The 19948-nt window shown below is 48.8% G+C and overlaps 1 protein-coding gene across 5 annotated transcripts in view; it reads right to left on the bottom strand.

Annotated features, from left to right (window-relative positions):
- The window catches only part of LOC119441305 (serine/threonine-protein kinase greatwall), a 273862-nt gene that overhangs the window by 57045 nt on the left and 196869 nt on the right, over positions 1-19948 (bottom strand). For all 5 annotated transcript variants that reach the window (XR_007465401.1, XM_037705927.2, XM_049661143.1 and 2 more), the window contains one exon: positions 15201-15365. Coding sequence is in view for 4 of the 5 variants with exons in the window: in XM_037705927.2 (XP_037561855.1) it covers positions 15201-15365 (165 nt within the window). In the remaining variant the exon portion in view is untranslated. The remainder of the gene's footprint in view (positions 1-15200; positions 15366-19948) is intronic.

The following is a 19948-nucleotide window of genomic DNA, read 5'->3' as shown; positions in this document are numbered from 1 at the left end:
ACAGCGGAGTGGGTGCTGCAAAATCATGAACCAGCTCTGCACCTTTCCTGCACCTTTTGAAAGGAACGGCGTGGTTCAGTGGGCACCATTGCTGCACCGCTGAAACGAATGGCACGGTGCAGCAGCTCGTGAACTGGTTCAGGAGAATCGAAAGTACCCAACAACTCCGAAGCGGGGTCACCGGCGGCATGTGACATGTGAGATCCGCTAAGGCAATGGCTTGGTGGCCTCAAAAGGGGCATTTTAGAAAATGCGAGTTGCTTGCCGTGACAGTCTCTCGGCTTGAGAAATCCATAAGAAACGCTGGGGCGAGATCGCCACAAGCATCTCGCCATGTACAGTCAAGGACCGATTTTCCAAACGCTGTGGGGATGCGCGACTCTCACGCGTCCCCTGATGTGGTTTTCCCCACATAGCTCGCGTCTCCTGTAATCTGGCTTCTCCGCGTGGCTAAGTGCCGGCGGTGGTCGACGCGAATGATACAAGCACGGTGTTAGAAATATTTTAGGTGGACCAACGGCGCCTCTGGAAAGGGGGAACTTCGGTCCGCGTTTTGTGTAGAGGGCGCAAGATGGCGCCACAGTACCTGTGGCGGATGCGAGGTATCATGCATGGTCGCTTCAGGGCCGCGAACGCCGCTCGAAATAAATAAAAAATTGAGCCTTCACGCTATAACGAGCGCAAAAAGATAAAAAGCGCGAACAAATACGAGATTTTGACGATACAGCCATAAATATCTGTTGAATATGTTCAACTCACCACCTCGAAGGTTCGCGACAGGAGGATGCCTTCGCATTCGGAGATGTGAAATCGTGCACTTAAACATAAGACAGTGAAGTCGCGTTAAAATAAGACAGAAGTTAGTTCTGTTTGTTGAAGCAATGCTTACCTTTTTAGACAAATATAACGTATTAGCCATAGTATTACCGCAGCAAAACGTACTGCCGATTGCTGTCTTGACCATTCGAAGCAATTAGAGGTCGTTGATTACGCATAAAAAATGTGTGATGAATACAACCTTTGTTAACTCTAGCTTGTCGCACATAAAACAGTGAATTTTAGCGAAGAGCCAGCAGCTAAGTTTGATGCACCTGAGGATGCTTTAGGGCATGAAAAAATATTCTGGTTTGGCACCGCGAGAAAACGATACATATTTACACTGGTGGGTATGTGTTTCCGATTCTTCTCTCTTCTCATCCGAGTAATATTACTCACCATCTGTGTCTTACATAGTCGCCCAGAGACAGCATTACGACTTGGTCCTTTAAGGAACACGTCCATTTGGACGTGTGGAGTCTTTACGAGCGTAGCCAGTCCAGCATGGTGGTACAGTGGTTACAGTGCTTGGCTGCTGACCGAAGGTCGCTGGTTCGATCCCGGCCGCGGCGGCCGCATTTTGACTGAGTTGAAATGCTAGAGGCCTGTGTATTGTGCGATGTAGTGCACGTTACACAACATCAGATTGTCGAAGTTTCCGGAGCCCTCCTACGGCGTGCCTCATAATCATAAGCACATATAACCCTGAATATTCTCATTGTTACAAGCGTAGCTGTCGCACGGGGAAAGAATTTTCCAGTTTGGCACAGCTACGTTTGGTGGCAGGAGGGTGTGAACGATCCGCAGGCACCTTTCATTTTTTCTCTGTCTTTGTCAAGTGAGCAGGGCATTCGGGAAACTTCGTCGGTCTGGCGTCTTTTGCCAAAGCTGCCTTTCGTGGTGCACTCACAAGAACGTGTCCTTTGTAGACTGCTTCACACGTCTTCGTCATGTACCTCGGCTCGAAGTGTTTCTCGCACACGTAGTCAGTCGACCGCAGCACACAGTCCGTGCGCGGAATCGCATGGCACCATATCTTCAGGCGGTCCACTTCTCGGGGTGCAGCAAAAAGCGACAATTTTTTAGTGCAGGTCTTGTAGCCAGGTTGGCACCCCGGCACAAAACACTTCTTGCCCATTTCACGGCTTGCTCACACCACTAGCACAGCTTGTCATCGCATAAAAAGAATGAAAACAAGGGTGCAACGTTGCGACAACTGCTTCGACTAGACAGCGATCGCTCGTCCACAAATGCGAAATAGGGGCCGGCTCGCTCGGACGTCGGCCACGCGACTGCTCCTGCCATCTCGCGGCATGATGGAGCAGAGGTACCGAAGTTCGACGCAGCGAGTGCATGGCGGCAGCGCTCTGTCGTTCCACCTGTACTTCTAACACTGTGGCTACGAGAAAGGGTGCGAAGGTTGTGCTGCTAACACCACCTGAAGGCAGGGGTTACGTGGGCGGAAAAGAGAGAAGGCTGTTCCTCTTCGGCGTGGGGGCGGCAGGCAGCGCCGACCTTTCGCACGTGCACCGACCAGCTTCGCGGGACCGTCCCGCGAGGCTAGGAGCAGGACACCGGAATGGATGAACATGAATCGTTCGAACCTACCACCATTCGTGTGACCATACACGTGAACGACTAGGCGATTGGTGTCTAGCATGCGGGTGAATATATTCGCTCGCTATCCGGTCATGGTGAGTCGGACTTCCTTGATTTGTTGCACGCCCATGTGAATGTGCTATGCGCAGTAATTCGGCCAGTGTGCATTAGTGTATGAAAGATGCAATAAATGCCCGTTTGATTGTTTGCACTACTGTGTTGTCATTCCTTTGTCCTGAAAGCACGTGTGAGACCCCACAACGCCCGATAATTCGGATGCCTTTGCGGGACCGCCACGTAGAGTCAACAGACAGTTTTAGTTTAGTGTACGCTATAAAATAGCAGGTCGTCACTGCGCATGTGCAGAACACTGAATGGCCCATATCGTATAGCACACGCACGCTATTTCTCAGATTTAGCGTTACTGTCTTTGCGTGGTTTACGTAAAACATGGCGGCGCTGCCTGCTGCCCACTTCGAATTGAATTTGGCGTTGCTTTCGTAGAATTCACTTTGTTCGTAGAAAATGACCGCGTAAATGGCTTTCATCTAGTCTCAGGCCACTTCAACGACAGTGTATTATGGATAACCTTGTAGAGTTTTCGAGATCGCTTCTCGTTCTAAACGAGACGAAGACTAATGAGAGAAACCTTCGAGATATCAGAGCCACCTATCGATGAAGTTGAGAGATAGGCGCGACGACGGAATATGGCCTCCAAGATTGGAAGATCTCTCAGGTCAACTAAAACTGTAATAAACGTGCGCTGCTTAGCGTACGCTGTACCATAGCTAGGATGGCTAGAATTGGAAGGTGTGAAGACCGTGGCGTCGCCACCATTGCCTGAGGCCCCGCTGCACGTTCCGGCTGCTGAGGGGAAATTCGACGCTTCCGTCGGGGGTGCCGTGAGCCTGTCAGTCTCAGAGGCCACGGTGCTGTGCGAGGTAGCTTTCGTTGTCTGTGTAATGCAGCCCTGTTTCTCTTGTGTTTCCCAAGTAATTCTTCAAAGTAGGTGATGTGAGCTGCTGTCGCTATTCCTTGACACGCTTTGAAGAATGCCGTCAATGACGAAGAAAAAAATGTCGCTGTTTCCCCCGAAAGGCGAAGCATCAATTGTGATAGCAAATTAGCAGAGAGCTATACGAAGTAAGGATAGTAGTTTTATCAGCTGTATAAGCTTGGACATGCAGCAGCACCAGCAACGTGCAGAACTGTTGTTGACACTGTAGGCGTTATGCCCCCGTTCGCACCGAACGCGCGCAGCGTTGGTGACTGTTGCCGGTGCCTCTGGCGGTGGCACGGAGGTTATCGACGAGATAAAAAGGGGACACTCGTTGAGTAGCGTCGTAAGTCCTTACGACCAAATGCGTATATAAATACGCATTTAGTGCCGCAGCTAAACGTTGCCTCCCCTCCCTCCCTCCCTCCCGTCCCCCCAAAGCCCTTCGTGTGACGGAAGAAGCCGTGTTTGCTCTCCACTATGCATTCGCTCCCCATGAAAGCGCATGTCCCTAGTGTGCTTTCACTCGCACATACAGCATACGGCGCACCATGACGATTTCATCACCGTTGGACTCTATACGGAACCTCACGGCGATGGCGACGCTGACGGCAGAAATCCGCTTGGAGTGTCCATATAATTGCTGTCACAATAAAAATGTAAAGCTGCCAGGTTACGACAAAATTATGCTGCCGCATCTCACGAGTAAATTCCACCGCATCCACCCATCAGTCTGTCTGTACAACCTTATTCAGACCCTCGAGATCAGACTGAATGCACCGAAAAGTGATCAAGGATTTCTTGTTTCTAGAAGCCAATGTGCTACAGATTGGCTGCAGGGAGAATTCCACTGCTCTAACAGGATCGGTGGCTAGGTTTTACTGCATAACACATGTTCAGTTTTTGCTCAAGGAGTTAAACCAGTGTGCTACTCACAACAATGTCAAAAGGGTCAAAAAGTCAAAAGCCCTGTGGTTTGTAAAAGAGTGATGCTCTGCAATGACTGCGCTATTTTCAATAAACTTGTATGAAGTCACCAGCACCAGCTCTTTGTACTTTTTAGAATTTTTTTACCACATTCCCGATATCATGCATGAACTTCCTCCCTTTAAAGTACTATTACAATTTCAAATATGTCACTAATGTGTGGGCGTCACATTTAAAGTTGTTCCAATGTGCTGGCTTTCCATGGTGATTCCTATGAACTTCACTTTCATCAAGGCATGAGCAGCATAAGGGTGCCAACCTCGGCAAGAGGTGGCCGCAAAAATCATCGCTTTAAAACTATCGGTGCTCGCTGTTTCTACGTGGAATAAGACCAATGAAATGCTTCATTAAATTCTTTCAGCATCTACAATGCTGAATTAAAAATACTCATCAGCATCGAAAGCATTCAAGCGAAAAAACTAAGCGCAACCGAATCATTTGCCCGCCTCGAGGTATGCAGCCGCCGCGAGAAACTACGGCGCCCCTCCCGGATGGAACGTGTTCTTGGGCCAATGTCCGACTTCACAACTCCACATTCTAGCCACCCTACCATAGCGTATAGTGTACGCTATTAGTTGCGTACGCTATGCTATAACTAATGTATAAAAACGTTTGCAATTTCGGACGCAGAAACCTTCACCGTCCGATTTGCCGGACTTTTTGCTATGACCGTATGTCCGAAACGGCTTTAATCGCAGCCAACACCGCCGCCATTTTGATTATCTCGCCTCCTCGAACTGGCGCTCTCGCACACAGATCTGGTGGCAGCCGTAGCCACCACCGCGGCAACGCTAGCCCTAGCTACTTCGACATTCGCTACCAAGCTTCTTTACGTTAGGTGCTGTGTTTTTCATTGCAACAATCCGCCGCTGTTAGCAATGGCGCTGACTCCGCCTTTATAATCCTCGCCAATGTCTTGCAAACTCGGAAAGCACGACACGTTGCATACTGCCGGTTCCTGAAAGTCAGCTTCGCCTCAATACAGTGGTGTTATGCAGTGAAGCGTACGCGACGTATTGCGGTGAAGCATATCAAGAGTGGGAAGGGGCAATTATCACTGGACACGGTATGTATTCCTCAATTATACATGCAAGCACTCGCCGTCTCCTACCACAGTACGAGCTACGGTACCCCTAATAAGTGTACTGGCAGGCCTTGAGAGGTATTTTGGACGTTCCTGTGGCAATTTGAGCAATTGAGGGCAGTAAAAGGCATGCATTCATTTTTTTCAGACTGCCCGATTTTTCAGACGTTTTCGCAGTCTCTAGGGAGTCCGAAAAATCAGATGTTGAGTGTACTTCTCACTGGCTTGCATGAGATAACCCCATGTCTGTCAGCTTTGCTGGTTTTACGGGAAGCTTGCTGACATCCTTCTCTCACAAAGGTCCCTCACGAAAACTAAGCTCCGGAGGGACTGAATCATCTGCAGGACCTCCTGTGAAGACAACGTTGAGGCAGCCTCCTACCCCGTCATCGCTGCTGTCACTGTAGCCGTCACTTTCTGATGCAAGTACGTTCCTGACGGTCGCCTCATCGGTTAGAAGCATTACGATTTCAAATCTGTAGCGGTGCGCTTTCTTTTTACCGGCAACTTCGTGCATTGCCGATGATCAGCGGGTGGATCAGCCATCTTCCGTTTTGGCAGCGAGTGAAACGAGGCTGAGAAACTGACGTGGCCCAGAACGACTTCGACTCAACCAACAAAGACGAGCACGAACGACTAAATCCGTTGGCAGAACTGCACAGAAAGAGGGGCCAATGAGCAATGAGCGCCCAGCACAATCAGCTGCTATCAGCGCAGCTGACGCGGTCCATTCGTGTGCCAGGGGGTGGCTCGGTGTACAGCTATGGACACAACGCATTCGTTTTCGGAGAGGTGGAATGGCAACGGGAGAGAGGTGTGCAAGGGTGACAATGGGGAAAAGGCTGGAACACAGTGCACGGCGGCTTGCAGCGGCTCAATTTTTTTGTTTCTTTCCAAAGATTTCGCATTCCATTCCCTTTCGGTACAGACACCCAGTAGCCAGGCTTTATCGTTATAACCGAAAATGCAGCGTGGGGGAATTGTAGTAAGCGGGTTATTTCACCATAGAAAGCATCCAAAAGTTGATGGTACAGAAGCTTTTCATTCTTATAACCGATATATTGTTAAAACCGGTATTGTTATAAGTGGGTTCAACCGTATAAAGTGAAAGATGGGATAGGTAATGTGGCATTTGGTCCTTGAAGCAGTACTGCCCAAGAAGCATGATGACCGAAGCGAACCCATTTGCAAAGTTCACTTATTATCTTGCCCGGGTGTGTTGCGACGACATTATTTCAGAAGATTAGAGGCCACAACTTGTGACAGTGATGTAAGCTGTTCGGCTATAGCAAAAGCTCCATAGGTGTCAGGTCAGCAGATGAATTGCGTGGTTGTTGAAAAGACTGGACGTTTGTGTCACGGGATGATGTGCACAGCGCTTTCATTCGTCTTGTTAGCAGTTCTCGACGGCACCGAAGGTGATCCACCTCTGCTTGAAGTCAAGTCAATCTCGTATCCAATACTACGAGATCGTCTGGTGTTTCCGTTTGCGAAGGAGGAGGTGCAGGGTTTGTCGGAAAAGGCCTCCTGTGCGGCTCTTTGACCGAAGCACGGTAACTTTTCTTTTCCGTGGAAGGCGTTACCTCTGCAATGTAGGAGTCGCAGGTTTTAAATCCGCCAAGATCTCGAAACGATTGTTCAGCTGCGTAACGCCCGAGTGGTCTTGATCGTTTGTGTTGGGGTTTATGCCAAACCTCTCGCGTGGCGTTTCGTTTAGTCGGGCATTGAGGTGACGTTATGTCATGGCCATCACACTTGCAAAGTCCACAGCGAAAATTGGAGCCGGCTGTTGCGTCCATGTCAGCATCCGGTTGTGTGTAGGGGCATGATGCCTTCAAGTGTCCTTTTTTGTAGCAACCATAACAAAATATGAAAGCAGGCTTGAAAGGTTGAGGGTGGAGGATGCAGCCATAGTACTAGTACATCTTCTCCGGTGGGGTTAAGGGATCTTGGACAGTGATGGGACAAGTACCGCTCTTGCCCATGTGGCGTGTGGCAACGATGGTATGTTGTGGGCAGAAGAGCTCTCTGCACAGGGTGTCCTGGTCTTCCCTTAGGTCAACGCCAGCAACAACATACCGATGTAGGTCGAAGCCTGATGATAGATAGGCCTGGACAGGCATATGTTCGCCATCTGGAGGAACAATCTGCCTAAGCTGCTGGAGTCGACTAACTGCGTCTAGCGACAGTATCTACACCAACACCGTATTTGTCCGTCAATGGATACTGAATCCTCTGAATCCTGTCGTGTGAAGACATGCATCTAGAGTGACTTGAATGTACTTCGATGGTAAGCCGAAAGGTCGACGCAGGCGCGTGCTTTGATGATGGCCTTGTACGGGGTCAGCGTCTGCATTTCAGGTAACAGGGAAGCGGTCGTACACGCACACTTTGCATTCGGGGCCGAATCTTGTTCATTGTTTAAGTCCATGGCAGTTTGTGAAGGGAGACGCTTACCAGCAGCTTTCAAGGTAGCGGCATCATGGGCAGAAGCGTCTGTGTCCATGGAGACCAGCGATAAAGTGGCATGCGATGCCGTCGACACTGCAGGTAGAGCTGCTGAGACGTTGGCACTTGTGCACACAGATGCCGCACGGCGTTCCGTATTGCAGCGGTCAGGCTAGTACACTGGTGATGATGGTACCATTGACAAGTTAGGCCTACTTGCCAGCGGTCGGGAAATGATAAGTCCGATGTAGCCGCGGCTTGCCGTGGGTCACTTCTGCTCTTCGCAGTGGGCGCCAGCAGTGGTTAGGAATTCCTACTGCACTTTCGCAAGAAGTCCGCACTAATTGTGAAAGAGACTTGAAATCGTGAAAAAACCGTGAAAAAGTCTGCTATGTGCTTCTGTTTATTCGAAGCACATGCCATCACAGTGTTTTCAAGCCTCTCCAAGGCGGCCATACCTTCCTATCCAAGGCCCTTGCTGCCAACAAACTGTTTCAGGGATGCGATGTAACTATCCGCTTTGAAGCGCTTACGGCAACTGGTGGCAGGTCAGCATCCTCGGCATCTTCATCAGAGTCTTCGCCTTTGGGTAGCGCCTTCACGTGCAACGGCTTTGTCACTGCATGGCTTAGCTATCTCGGCATCATTGTACTCACGCACAAAGTCATTCCAAGCAACATCAGGTCCAGCCTGTTGCGGGTCAACGACGCGTTGCCACGGCTCCACTTTTGTCGGATCACAAGGCCATTCTACAACCTCGTCTGTTGTTCTTGGGGACATAAACTCCGCCTTATGGAAGCAATTCGCAATGCGTTCTGCCGCTTGTTCAATCCAGGCAGCCTTAAGCATTTCCACATAAAGAGATCCGAAGTGGGACGTTGGCATCTGCTCGATCAAGTGCTACTACCCGCATCCGCTGGATTACGCGCTGCTGATAGGACGCCTTGAGCGCGTGAATGATGCCCATGTCCAGCGGCTGAATCTTGGATGTCACGTTCGGCAGCAAAAAGAATGGTCCCCGCAGTCAGGGAAAGCTACGCATGGTGCGCTGAACAGTTGTCGAGCACAAGAAGGACCTGCCTGTTTTGCTTTGTCATGTCCTGGTCAAATTCAACCAGCCACTCGCTGAACAATTTGCTTATCCCCCAGGCCTTTGTGTTGTGCCTGAACGCACTGGAATGTAACTCCCAAAGCACCGCAGCTTGCGAGACTTCCCGATGACAAATGGCAGCTGCCGGTCACTGCCGTCCATGTTCATACACAACAGGATGGCAACGCGAAGCTTACTGTGCTTTCCACCAGCACAAGTGTCCTTTACAGGCGGCAGCATGTGGTAGAGGAGTACAGTTTCGTTGGCATTGTATGTGTCCCGCAGAGCATAGCTTCCTATCGTTGTAATGTTCTTGGACAGCCATGCGTCGACATCCTCGATGTTCACCGAGTCTGCTTCGCTGGTGACGGTTTCGAACACTATTCCATGGTGAGCTCTAAACCGGTGCAGCCACCCATTGCCCGGGCTGAAATTGGGAAAGTCCAACAGGGAAGCAAAGCTTCTTGCCTTGGAAAGTATTAGCGGTCCACTGATGAGAATGTTAAGGGACTGGGCATCAACGAACCACTTAAGCAACGTGTCTTAAACATAAGCATACCGTAAAATTCCGAGCAAGTGCCCCTACCCATGAAAGAGCCCCCTTCCCCCCTCTGCACCAACACTGGCCTGCCACATCCAGTCCACGAAAATAATGACAAATTCGGCAAATTGCACCAGTGAGCGTCGGGGTGCCCCGATGAGCCATTTCATCGAATCATGGTCACACCCGGGCGCCCCAGTGGGCACACGTGCGCATCGGGGCGAACTGCAGCTGGCGGTCTGTAGTTCACGGACCACCGGCCGACAGCGAGATCTGCCTCTGACATGGCACAGAGGATTTCCCTGCAGCACAGCGACGTGACCAGTTGGTGACAGAGGAGTGGTCGCGGCTATGCTCTGGCGTCGCCGGCAGCTTCACCGCACCTAATCACTCGCTACCGATATCGTCGCGAGGCCTTTTCCAGTTCACTTTGAATCTGTAGCAGACGGCGCTTCAGAACGAACTGCCGACGCTCCCAAGCAGCAATGTTTTGTTACCGTCGTTGCTGCTTTACCCTCTCTTTGCAATAATTTCACACGATGAAGAAAACATGGTGATATTTGCGGTGCCACCAGCTGCGATGCGAGCATGGCCGAGCCACGGTCCGCTGTCGGTAGCCATGCACTGAAGCTGAGCTTGACTTATATCGGAACTCTAATTAGTGCTAAACATTTCACCGTGGACATGGTTTTTAATAAAGTGAAAATTACGCGTCACTTTACTCTAGCGGACATAATTTTGCCTGGAATAGAAGCTGCATAACCAATGTTCATGTCGCCGGTCACGGTGATGCGTTGGTGGAATGTTGATGCGCTCTTTCTGTAGTTCTTTCGGTGGTTTTGAGAGTGATAAACACCACTAACAAATCTTTGGCTTAATAAAGTTCATGTTCAATAAAATTTTAGTGCCATTCCCACTGCGTTTTTTTTTGTCGGGAAAATTTTGTCGTTGCCATTTTGAATTTTGGAGTCGTTCCGGGATAGTGCCCCCCCTAACTTTGCCGGTAATTTCGACTTACTTGAGGGGGGGTGCTTGCTCGGAATTTTACGGTAGGTAGCTTTCCGAAAACGCTGTCTTGTCATCGGGTCAGCATCAACACTTGCACTTAAAACCTTGTCCTTGTCATTGGCTAACGTCAAACTCGGATATATAGAATTGTTTTCTATATTGAACAATTGTAAAATCCCCTTGAGAATCCCATGCAAAAGTATAGTAATGTACTACACCTACATCGAACTCTCATTGACAGCCATATTTGATAAACAGTAGAACCCCACTGATACGTTTTTCTACACCTACATCGAACTCTCGTTACCGCAACATTCAAGAAACAGTAGAACCCCGCTGATACGTTTTTCACGGGACCGTAAAAAAAAAAAAAACCAAAAAACATAAGAGCCGGGAAATGCAAGAGCCGAGAAACAGGAAAAATTTAGAAATGAGAGTAGTGCTGAACTGCACACAATATTATTTTAATTCTTACGTGTGAAAAAAAGTTGTACTTTCGCCCGAAAGCCTAAGCATCGATTGCGATAGCAAATTAGTAGACAGCTATACAAAGTAAGAATAGTAGTTTTATCGTCCGTACAAACGTGTAAACATTCGCTTATTAATTATATTAACAAGCATGGTGTCAGCGCCCACAGGCAAACATGAACACATCACACTCGATGAGTGCGGACACGCACTGTCAAACGCTGGCGTGAGGAAGCGCCGCTGCAGCGAGCGAAGTGACCTTTGTGCGCTTGTCTATCGCTTCAACGCAAACTGAGTGCTGAGAACACACAACACGCACAAAGCTATGAGCCGCCGACGCACCTACACTGCCTAGACTCTGCCCCCAACGCCGATCGCTTTCAAGATACGGCCCGCGCGACTGCGGCCGACGGGCGTTGCTGCCAGAGTACAAGGCCGCCCGCTATCCCTCCCTCCCCCTCGCTGGTGCCTCGAGCGCAACGGGAAAAGGCGCGCTTCTTCCCTGTTTTTCTTCCTTGCGCGTGCGAGATTTAGACGCGGTTGTCGGCTCCCCTCGCACGCTTTAACTCGCCCATACAGCATACCGCGACGGCGTTATCGCCCTTGGACTTCATACGGAACATCTATCCTTCAAAGCCAATTTTAGGGCCACGAGTCTTAGACACTATCTTTAGATAGCAAATACGGATCTCAAAGGCCATGCTTTTTTTGCTGGCGGAAACCAAAAATATGTGATAGGTGACGCCCCCGGCACTTTGGGTTGCCAATGCCATCGTCAAGTCACGAAGCCAAGTGACATGAAAAGTCAAAATGGCTGCTTGGGCTGGCGCGGGGTGGCAGTTCGCAACGTATGATGCGGGAACGGTCGCACAGTTGCATCGTAACAGCGGGCTTACCAATGCATTGGGTTCTATGGGAGCTGTGCCGAGACTGGCCGAAAACGACGTAACAGCCGGGAAAACCCAACACCCCGGAATGTAACAGTGGGGTTCTACTGTATTGAATGGTGCACTGCACCTCTGCAAGTGCGCTTCTCCTAACATGCAATCACTTATTTCTTCAGAAGAAATATTTCATGCTGACAAATTTAAAATGGCACTGTTTTGGCAGATTGAATCTGAAGAACAGTACATGCCACAGAGTAAAAATGAGCAGGGTGCCCTCAGTTTTGCTCGCTGCATATGGATGGTTCGTGCAAACTGCAGCCATTCATTATTGGCAAGAGTAGATCGCCATTCTGCTCCAAAAACACGAAAGGCTTCCCAGTTCAATACGTGTTCCAGAAGGAAATGGAAATGATACTCAATTAAATTTAATCTTTTCACTGAGTGGCACTGGGCATGGTATGCTAAACTGGAGATGCTGCACCGCCAGGTTTGACTTGTATAGACAAGGGCTTTCGGCGAACGGAATTTTAGGATTCCACGAGCAGTCAAAACAAATCAGACCCCAACCTCCACTTTGACGGCTCTATATTATACAATTTAAATTTAACCAAGCCACCACACACCAAATTTGCACTTTGCAGAAAAACCATTGCAGTAGCGGTGTGCAAGGCTCATCGCTGTGCCATTCATGGGTCCGTGATGAATGCGTTTCATTCATGTTCACATGGTTACATGTGAGTGGGAATGGACTCGGGATGTTCTGCAAGCTGAAAGCCACCTTCGAAACTAACAGTGTGTGTGTAGCATCCATCGGCAGTAACCGACACAAAGGCCAGAGGGGAAGGGCCGAGACTGAAGGGACATACCAGCTGCGAGGGGTCGACACACCAAGAACACGCACGAAGAGACATGTGGACATTTTAGGGCGGTCAAGACACGAGGACAGAAGGTCAGTTCCGAAACTAGCGGGGTCTTAAGTATGTGGGGATGCGCGACTCTCACGCGTCCCCTGATGTTTTCCCTGCATGGCTTGCGTCTCCTGGGGTCCAGCTTCTCCGCGTGGCTAAGCGCCGGTGGTGGTCGTAGTGGTTGCGGCGCATTGCAAGAGATGGCGCGAGTGTCGCGATGCTAACGCCACCGGACGGCGGGGTGACTTGGGAGCGAAAGGTCGAAAGCACTTCCTCTTTGGCTTGGGATCAGCGACCAACACGCACGAGCTTCACGCGTGTGCCGGCCCCCTTCGTGGGACCGGCGATGGTGCGAAGTCGGATTTTGCATTTTGTGTAATTTAGGACATATGTAACTTTCGTAGACTTAAAACAAAATGAAAGGAAATGCCTGGGTGCTGTGAATTCAGGTGCAGCAACCGCCGGGAATCCAGGAAAGTGCTATTCGCGATACCAAGCCGAAAGAGCGACAGCAAGCGCCGTGCTATCTGGCTGCACCGGATAAGGCGCAACAAGTTCACTGCCACCAGGTGAATTTGATAATATCGCAAAGCTGAGAAACTTTGCGGTATCACTGAAATGTCTAAATGCCATAATGTGATCGAGAAGCTTCTTCACGAGTTTTGATTTGCAGACTGCGGTTTGCCTTGCGCAAGAAAAGCTAGGAGATGCTCAGAATATGCAGAACCGAGCAAAATGTGGCTCGAAGAGCGTCGGAATGTGGGCGACATTGTCAAAAATAATATAATGTAGTGGAAAAACCACTGCAATATTTACGTGTCATTGTTGAGCATTAAAATACACATTTTCTCATGTTTTGTTGTTTATTACTGCTTAAAACAATGAGAACGTGGTCTGGATAAACTGTTTTAGAATCCCTTTTATTGCACTGCAGTCAGGGTCCGTTTCTCTTCGCGGCAGCGCTTGATGCCTAGTCAGCCTAAAAATCCTGTGTGACACACGAGCATTGGGTTCGTTTTGCATTTAGAATGGGTGTCACTTTCTGAGTACATGTAATTTATATCGTATCTAGCTAAGCCAAATATGGTTTTGTTTGTGGATTTCACAGCGCCCACTGAGACAACCATCGTGCTGTTCTTCACTGTAGCAAGACTAGAAAACCCGAGAAAGAGCTGCTCACGTTTTCCGCAACACGTCAAATAGCTACGAGTTAGCTACGAGGGTAAAACAGTCAATGTGAACAAACGCGAGATCCACGTAGGCCTGCGACGTATAAAATGCTTGAAACACGAGTAATGTTGCTTAATTATGCACATTGTTAAGCAATTTAGTATACTCCTTGGATAAGTTCCTAACAACAACAAAATTTATCGTGAAGGAAAACAAACAAAAGGACGGCTGCTCGAGAGCCCGTCCTATCGCTGGTCTCGCTTCATACAATTAGGCGTCTGTAAAAATCTTCCGTCGTATTTACCTGTACTGTATTGCACGCACAGTAGATATACCATCTCATCTTTTATCTAAAGGACGATAAAATAAGTAGATTTGCAATAACATAAACCAGTGAAAAAGAAGCTACACCGCTGAACAGCCTGAGAGATGGACCAAATCTGGCAACAGGAGCACAATGTTGCCTGCGTGCGCTCCGGCGGTTGCGGTACTTTGCAGGTTCCAGTGACATTACTATTCCCGCAACGCGAGCGCCCCCAACTACCACGAGTGGAGCACCACTGCTGAAACTGATGGCGAGTGGAACGGGGAGAGGTGTAGGGATAGCAGAACAGGTGAAGCCCGTGCAATGGCGCTGGCACATACCTCAATCTCCACAAACCCAAGCCTGCCTGGCTCGTTGCCTACGTATGACGATCGGCCACTTCAATGCCTACTGATTGTAACAAACATGGGGCCAGGCAAGTTCATGCATGATTCGCGGTACAAGTGCAATGAAAGCAGCATGGCGCGTATCCATAAAGGCAAGTTTGCTTCCACAGTGCATCTATTTCTACCTTAGCTTGAATAAAAACACGCAACAAGCACTTCAACATATGCGAGGCACATCACAGTCCCGTGTCCGGGCGTCACAGACATTTAGAGTTAGCATTTTGATAGTATATCAAACCATTCCTCAGCGCAAGCGACTTGCAACATTCGTGGGCAAAACACAAGTCGACATTTGTCCATTTAACACGGCCTTGGAGAAGCAAATTGGTAAGTTGGCCCCTTTCACGATCTCGGGAAAATGTCTGCGGCATGCAGAGTTCTGAAATAAACTTTAGATCGGCATAACTTAAATTTCGAATTATCGATATATCACACTATTTCGCGATCCCCCTTTGAGTTTGATATATCCACGATCGACTATATTACCAGGAGTGATGCCAGTTGGTCTTGGTGCAAACACCTCGTCACTGTGGCTGACACCATCGGCCCACTCGGGGCTCAGGACGTCGGGCGACTGAACGCAGCTCTGCAGGGGGCTTCGCAAGGGTGGGCTGGTTCCCAGGTCAAAGTGCAGGCGCTTGGCACCCACCACTGCACAGAACACACATGTACAGCAGGTTTCATCTGTAGCTCTGTTTTCATAATTTGAACAGACACAGAACACGAGGACTGCTAGACAAATGACCGGTGTGCATATAATGAATGAGCTCTCATGGCATGCTTACAATAAACTTTGCTAATTATTAACAATGCAAAGCATGCCCTTGCATACCTATGCTGCAATTTTGTTGAAACACCAACCCATTAGATTTAGCTAATTGGATTAACTAATTAGATCTAAACTTGAATATGCATCTGTTATCTGCAAATTGGGCCTTGCGGATGCCATAGGATGTCTCGAAAACTATTTAAGTCACTTTATTTTATCGCATCACTTACGCACTGTCAGCATTCCCTGATTAAATCTTATCTTGGCCTTCTGAACTTAGTGTCATGTAGAAAAATTTTTCTGTATGTCTTTTTCTGTAACGTTTTTTTCCATGCAAGCGTAAGTTCCCAGTCTGTGAAATTGGCAAGACTAAGTCAGAGACTACCGAGCTGGGAGAGGGAAGCGAGTGCCGGAGGACGAGGGCACCTGGAGGTGGTGAAGAGGAGTGCATGCTGGGGAAAGTACGTAGGAGCACGCAGCGGAGGAAGGGGGAGGGGTGAGAAGGAGGCGGTGCATAGCGGAGGAGGAGGGTAGGCGGAAGTGCACGGGGTTCGCCTCCTCTGGCCCTTGCTACGGACTGTGTGTGCTATGGATGTACTGGGCTCGTCTGGCAATCAAGAGGCCGAGCGAGAAGGATGGAGCAGGAACACAAGCGGCAGCAGGCCAAGTGCAAGTCGACCAACCCCGAAGTGGGTACAAGCTGTACAAGACCGGCAAAAGGCGCGGGCTAGGTGCGCATAGGAGACTTCCGCAGAACATGCTAGACTCCCTGTGACATCGTGGGTGTATCAGGTAAGACAACATAGCTTATAAACCCTGGAACAGCACCCATACGCTTGTGTGTAACCCGCGTTCACATGGTGAAACGTCACAATAATTTTGTTTTTTTTAATCCCTTCTGTGCCTTGGATGAGCCGGATTCGTCTTTGCATTTCTGGTAAAAATGGCCAAGGACGAGCTGAGCTAGTCAGCGGTACTTTGATTGTTCTAGCAGTGCCATGGACAAGCCTGGTTTTGCCACAGTGGCGAGTCATGCTTTTAACAGATGGCAGCACCCAAGCCACGGGACAGCGTAAGCAGAAGAGAATTGATTCTTTCTGAGGAGGTAAAATATATTGGCGACTGGGGTGCGGTCTTCAAAAATAATTTGGCCAATATTGGTCAGAATTCAGGAGAATAATGTCGCACAGAAGGGGTGAAAGCTGCCACTTAAATGAAAACATTTGTTACAGGCATCATAATTGTAACCCTGCACTAATCACCAGCATCAAGTTGCCGCTCCCTTTAGAAATGCAAAACTGTTCTCCATTTCGTTTATAATCAAAACTTGTCTAGAATGCCACCACATTCCCAGCGTAGATCACCTGCATTGAAGATACATCATGATTTAGGGCCACCATTATCAAATACTTTCTTGAATAAACCTCTTATTTGTATTTTTGTAAATTGTATGCATGAACACTATGTGCAGTGTTCAGCGATTGATACACAATACTCTGAGCATGTGGCAGCTAGCACTTTTTTTGCGCTACTGGTGAGCACAGGAGGCACCAAGCTGATGCATTTTTTTGTATCATAAGAAAGCGAAGGCCTTTGTGCTGCACTGTGACTGCATTCGGCCCCTCAGCAATCACCCAGTGATAACTGGTGAAGCAAAATGTGTCACAAACCATGCGGTCCAATTATCACGTCTCAATTGCTGAGCACTGTACTTGCTCCATCTGTCATGCTCTTGGGCCACGAGGATACTGGGATAAAACTTTTAGGCAGCTGCCATTTCACTCGTATGTGAAGCGGTGAGGTGATAGCTGGTGCAATATTATACACAGTATGCCTTGCTGCGCTGGTAACAGTACACAATTGTCAATTAGCACTTGTCCGATGTCTCTTTGCCCATGTAGTAGTTTGCTCATGCTAAAATTTTTAAAGAAAGGAAAGGGTAGTTCTGCCACGGTCACAAAAAGAAATGGGCCCGAAAAAATCCGTGGCGCAATATAATTCCGTGAAGGAAGAACTCAGCATCCTCAGAAGCACTGGTGGAGCAGTATCAGGTCAGGTGGTCAACTGCAGTAGCACTCCAACTGTGACTGACAGGTGCCGGAGGCAAGGGACTGTACAAGTCAAAGCAAACAAATTCAGAAGGCACTGGGTTTAGGTTCAGCAGTATGAGTTGGTGGTGGTTGTTCATAGTTCTGGCAGGCATGACAAAAGCACATATTTGGCAACAGAGGCAAGGCCAGAAGCAGTGGGGCTTAATACATTTGTAGGTTTTGTAGAAAGCTAAGTGGCCAACCATTGCATCATGACGAAACACTTCTACGATGTAAAAGCAAAGAGAGCATGGTACAACAGGGGCACACCGGTAGAGCATGCCATTTGTAGTTGAAACTGGGTTAACTGACACCGTATATGACTGTTGCATGGGCAGATGGAATCGGTGAGCTGTCTGAACAATGTGCAACAGTAAGAGTCATTCCATTGAAGCTCAGAAAGATCATCAGGAAGCTGAAAAGCAACTGACGCCACCAGCACAGGCATTTGCCACTTTGGTGAACTGCTCTAGAACAGCCGAGGAGGTAGCCAATGATGCCGACAGAGGGCAGTATAATAAAGCATCTGCATATTGACAGTTCTGCCCACATCTTTAGGGGCCAGGAAGTCATAATCTTGAAGTCAGCGGTTGAGGCACCCTGGTAAATTCTTTAGTGACTTCAACCAACGAGGTCATAACCACATAAAGCCAACAGACAACGAAGCCAAGGAAAGCATCGGGGAAATTAAGTGTAGTTGAAATTGGAACGTAGCAAATAATGAAGAAAAGGGAAATGAAAGTGGACGAAAAGATAACTTTTCGCCGGCGGGAGCCGAACCCACAACCTCTGCATTACGCGTGCGTTGCACTACCAAATGTGCTACGGTGACGGCCATCAATTTGTCCACTAACTTGGGTATTTATGTTTACTAGATCTAGCCCTAGCAGTGTTAGCCAGCACCACTCAGAACCATGGTGGGTGGATGTGGAACATCCTTTTTAGCCCGATGGCGTCACGATACACGTGATCTTGGGAGAAGCACGTGGCTAACAAACCCTCGCATGCTACCTAATGACATCAAGGCTGCCAGATTCGAGACCCTCGTAATGAAATATGAGGCTAATAAACCATCGCATGCTACCTAATGACGCTCAAGGGTGGCTAATAAACCCTCGCATGCTACCTAATGACGCTCAAGGCTGCCAGCGAGGGTTTATTAGCCACGTGCCTGCTCTACCAAGATCACGTGTATTGGGACGCCATCGGGCTAAAAAGGATGTTCCACATCCGCCCACCATGGTTCTGAGTGGCACTGGCTAACACTCCTAGGGCTAGATCTAGTAAACATAAATACCCAAGTTAGTGGACGAATTGATGGCCGTCACCGTAGCACATTTGGTAGTGCAACGCACGCGTAATGCAGAGGTTGTGGGTTTGGCTCCCGCCGGCGACAAGTTATCTTTTCGTCCACTTTCATTTCCCTTTTCTTCATTATTTGCTACATTCCAATTTCAACTACACTTAATTTCCCCGATGCTTTCCTTGGCTTCGTTGTCTGTTGGCTTTATCTGGTTATGACTAATAAAATCGAGCCCCTCGGTTCCCAACCAACGAGGGTGTGATGAAATTTCTGAATCGCTCAAACAATAGTGAGGTAGGCTTGTTCAGTGACTGTGTAGTTGTGCTTGGCCTATAAAAGGGTATGGCTGGCTTAAGCAATGACTTGGTAACTGCACGCACTATTACGCTGTGGAAGAGTGCAGGGTTGTGACACAGCTCAAATAGGGTTTGGAGCTGGAAAATCTTACTTTTGGAGCAGGTTACGGGGAAAGAAAACTCCATTTCGCAGAACCAAATTCCAAATTTGCAGCAGTTTAGCAGGGAAGAAATTATGCAGGAGCTATCAACAATGATTGTCAATGCAAGCAAATAGCCCAAACGGACAAACGAGCAAGCGATGCCTAAGCCCCCTACAAAAAACTAAAGGTATTGTAATGAAGAAAAAGTGCGCCGTGCACAGCTCCGCAGCTGGATTGCCAGCGCTACGCAAGTGCGGCTCGGGCTAGAGACTGTTCCTAGTGTGACTGGCTAAGCCAACGCTATTGCGTCTTCCAATCGGCGTCATTCGTGTTGTCCACAGCCATGTTGGACTTCTTTGCCATAATTGGTGGAGGTTTGCTGGCTCTCCTGTAATCCTGGAATTGAGCAGTCGGACTCTCTCTGCCATCATGACCACTGAATGACTATCATGACCACCATCATGGCCACCATCATGGCCACCATCATGGCCACCATCATGGCCATGTGCTTACTACCACCTGGTCCCCAGTCCTCCGTATGCCCCAGAACATGCCCTCAGCGGGACCCTCCCATCTTCAACGGCACTGACGACCACGACGTTGATGACTGGCTCTCATCATATGAATACGTCG

The sequence above is a fragment of the Dermacentor silvarum genome, chromosome 2, assembly GCF_013339745.2.
Source record: "Dermacentor silvarum isolate Dsil-2018 chromosome 2, BIME_Dsil_1.4, whole genome shotgun sequence".
Classification (NCBI taxonomy): domain Eukaryota; kingdom Metazoa; phylum Arthropoda; class Arachnida; order Ixodida; family Ixodidae; genus Dermacentor; species Dermacentor silvarum.
This window is presented reverse-complemented; position numbering and strand designations above follow the sequence as displayed.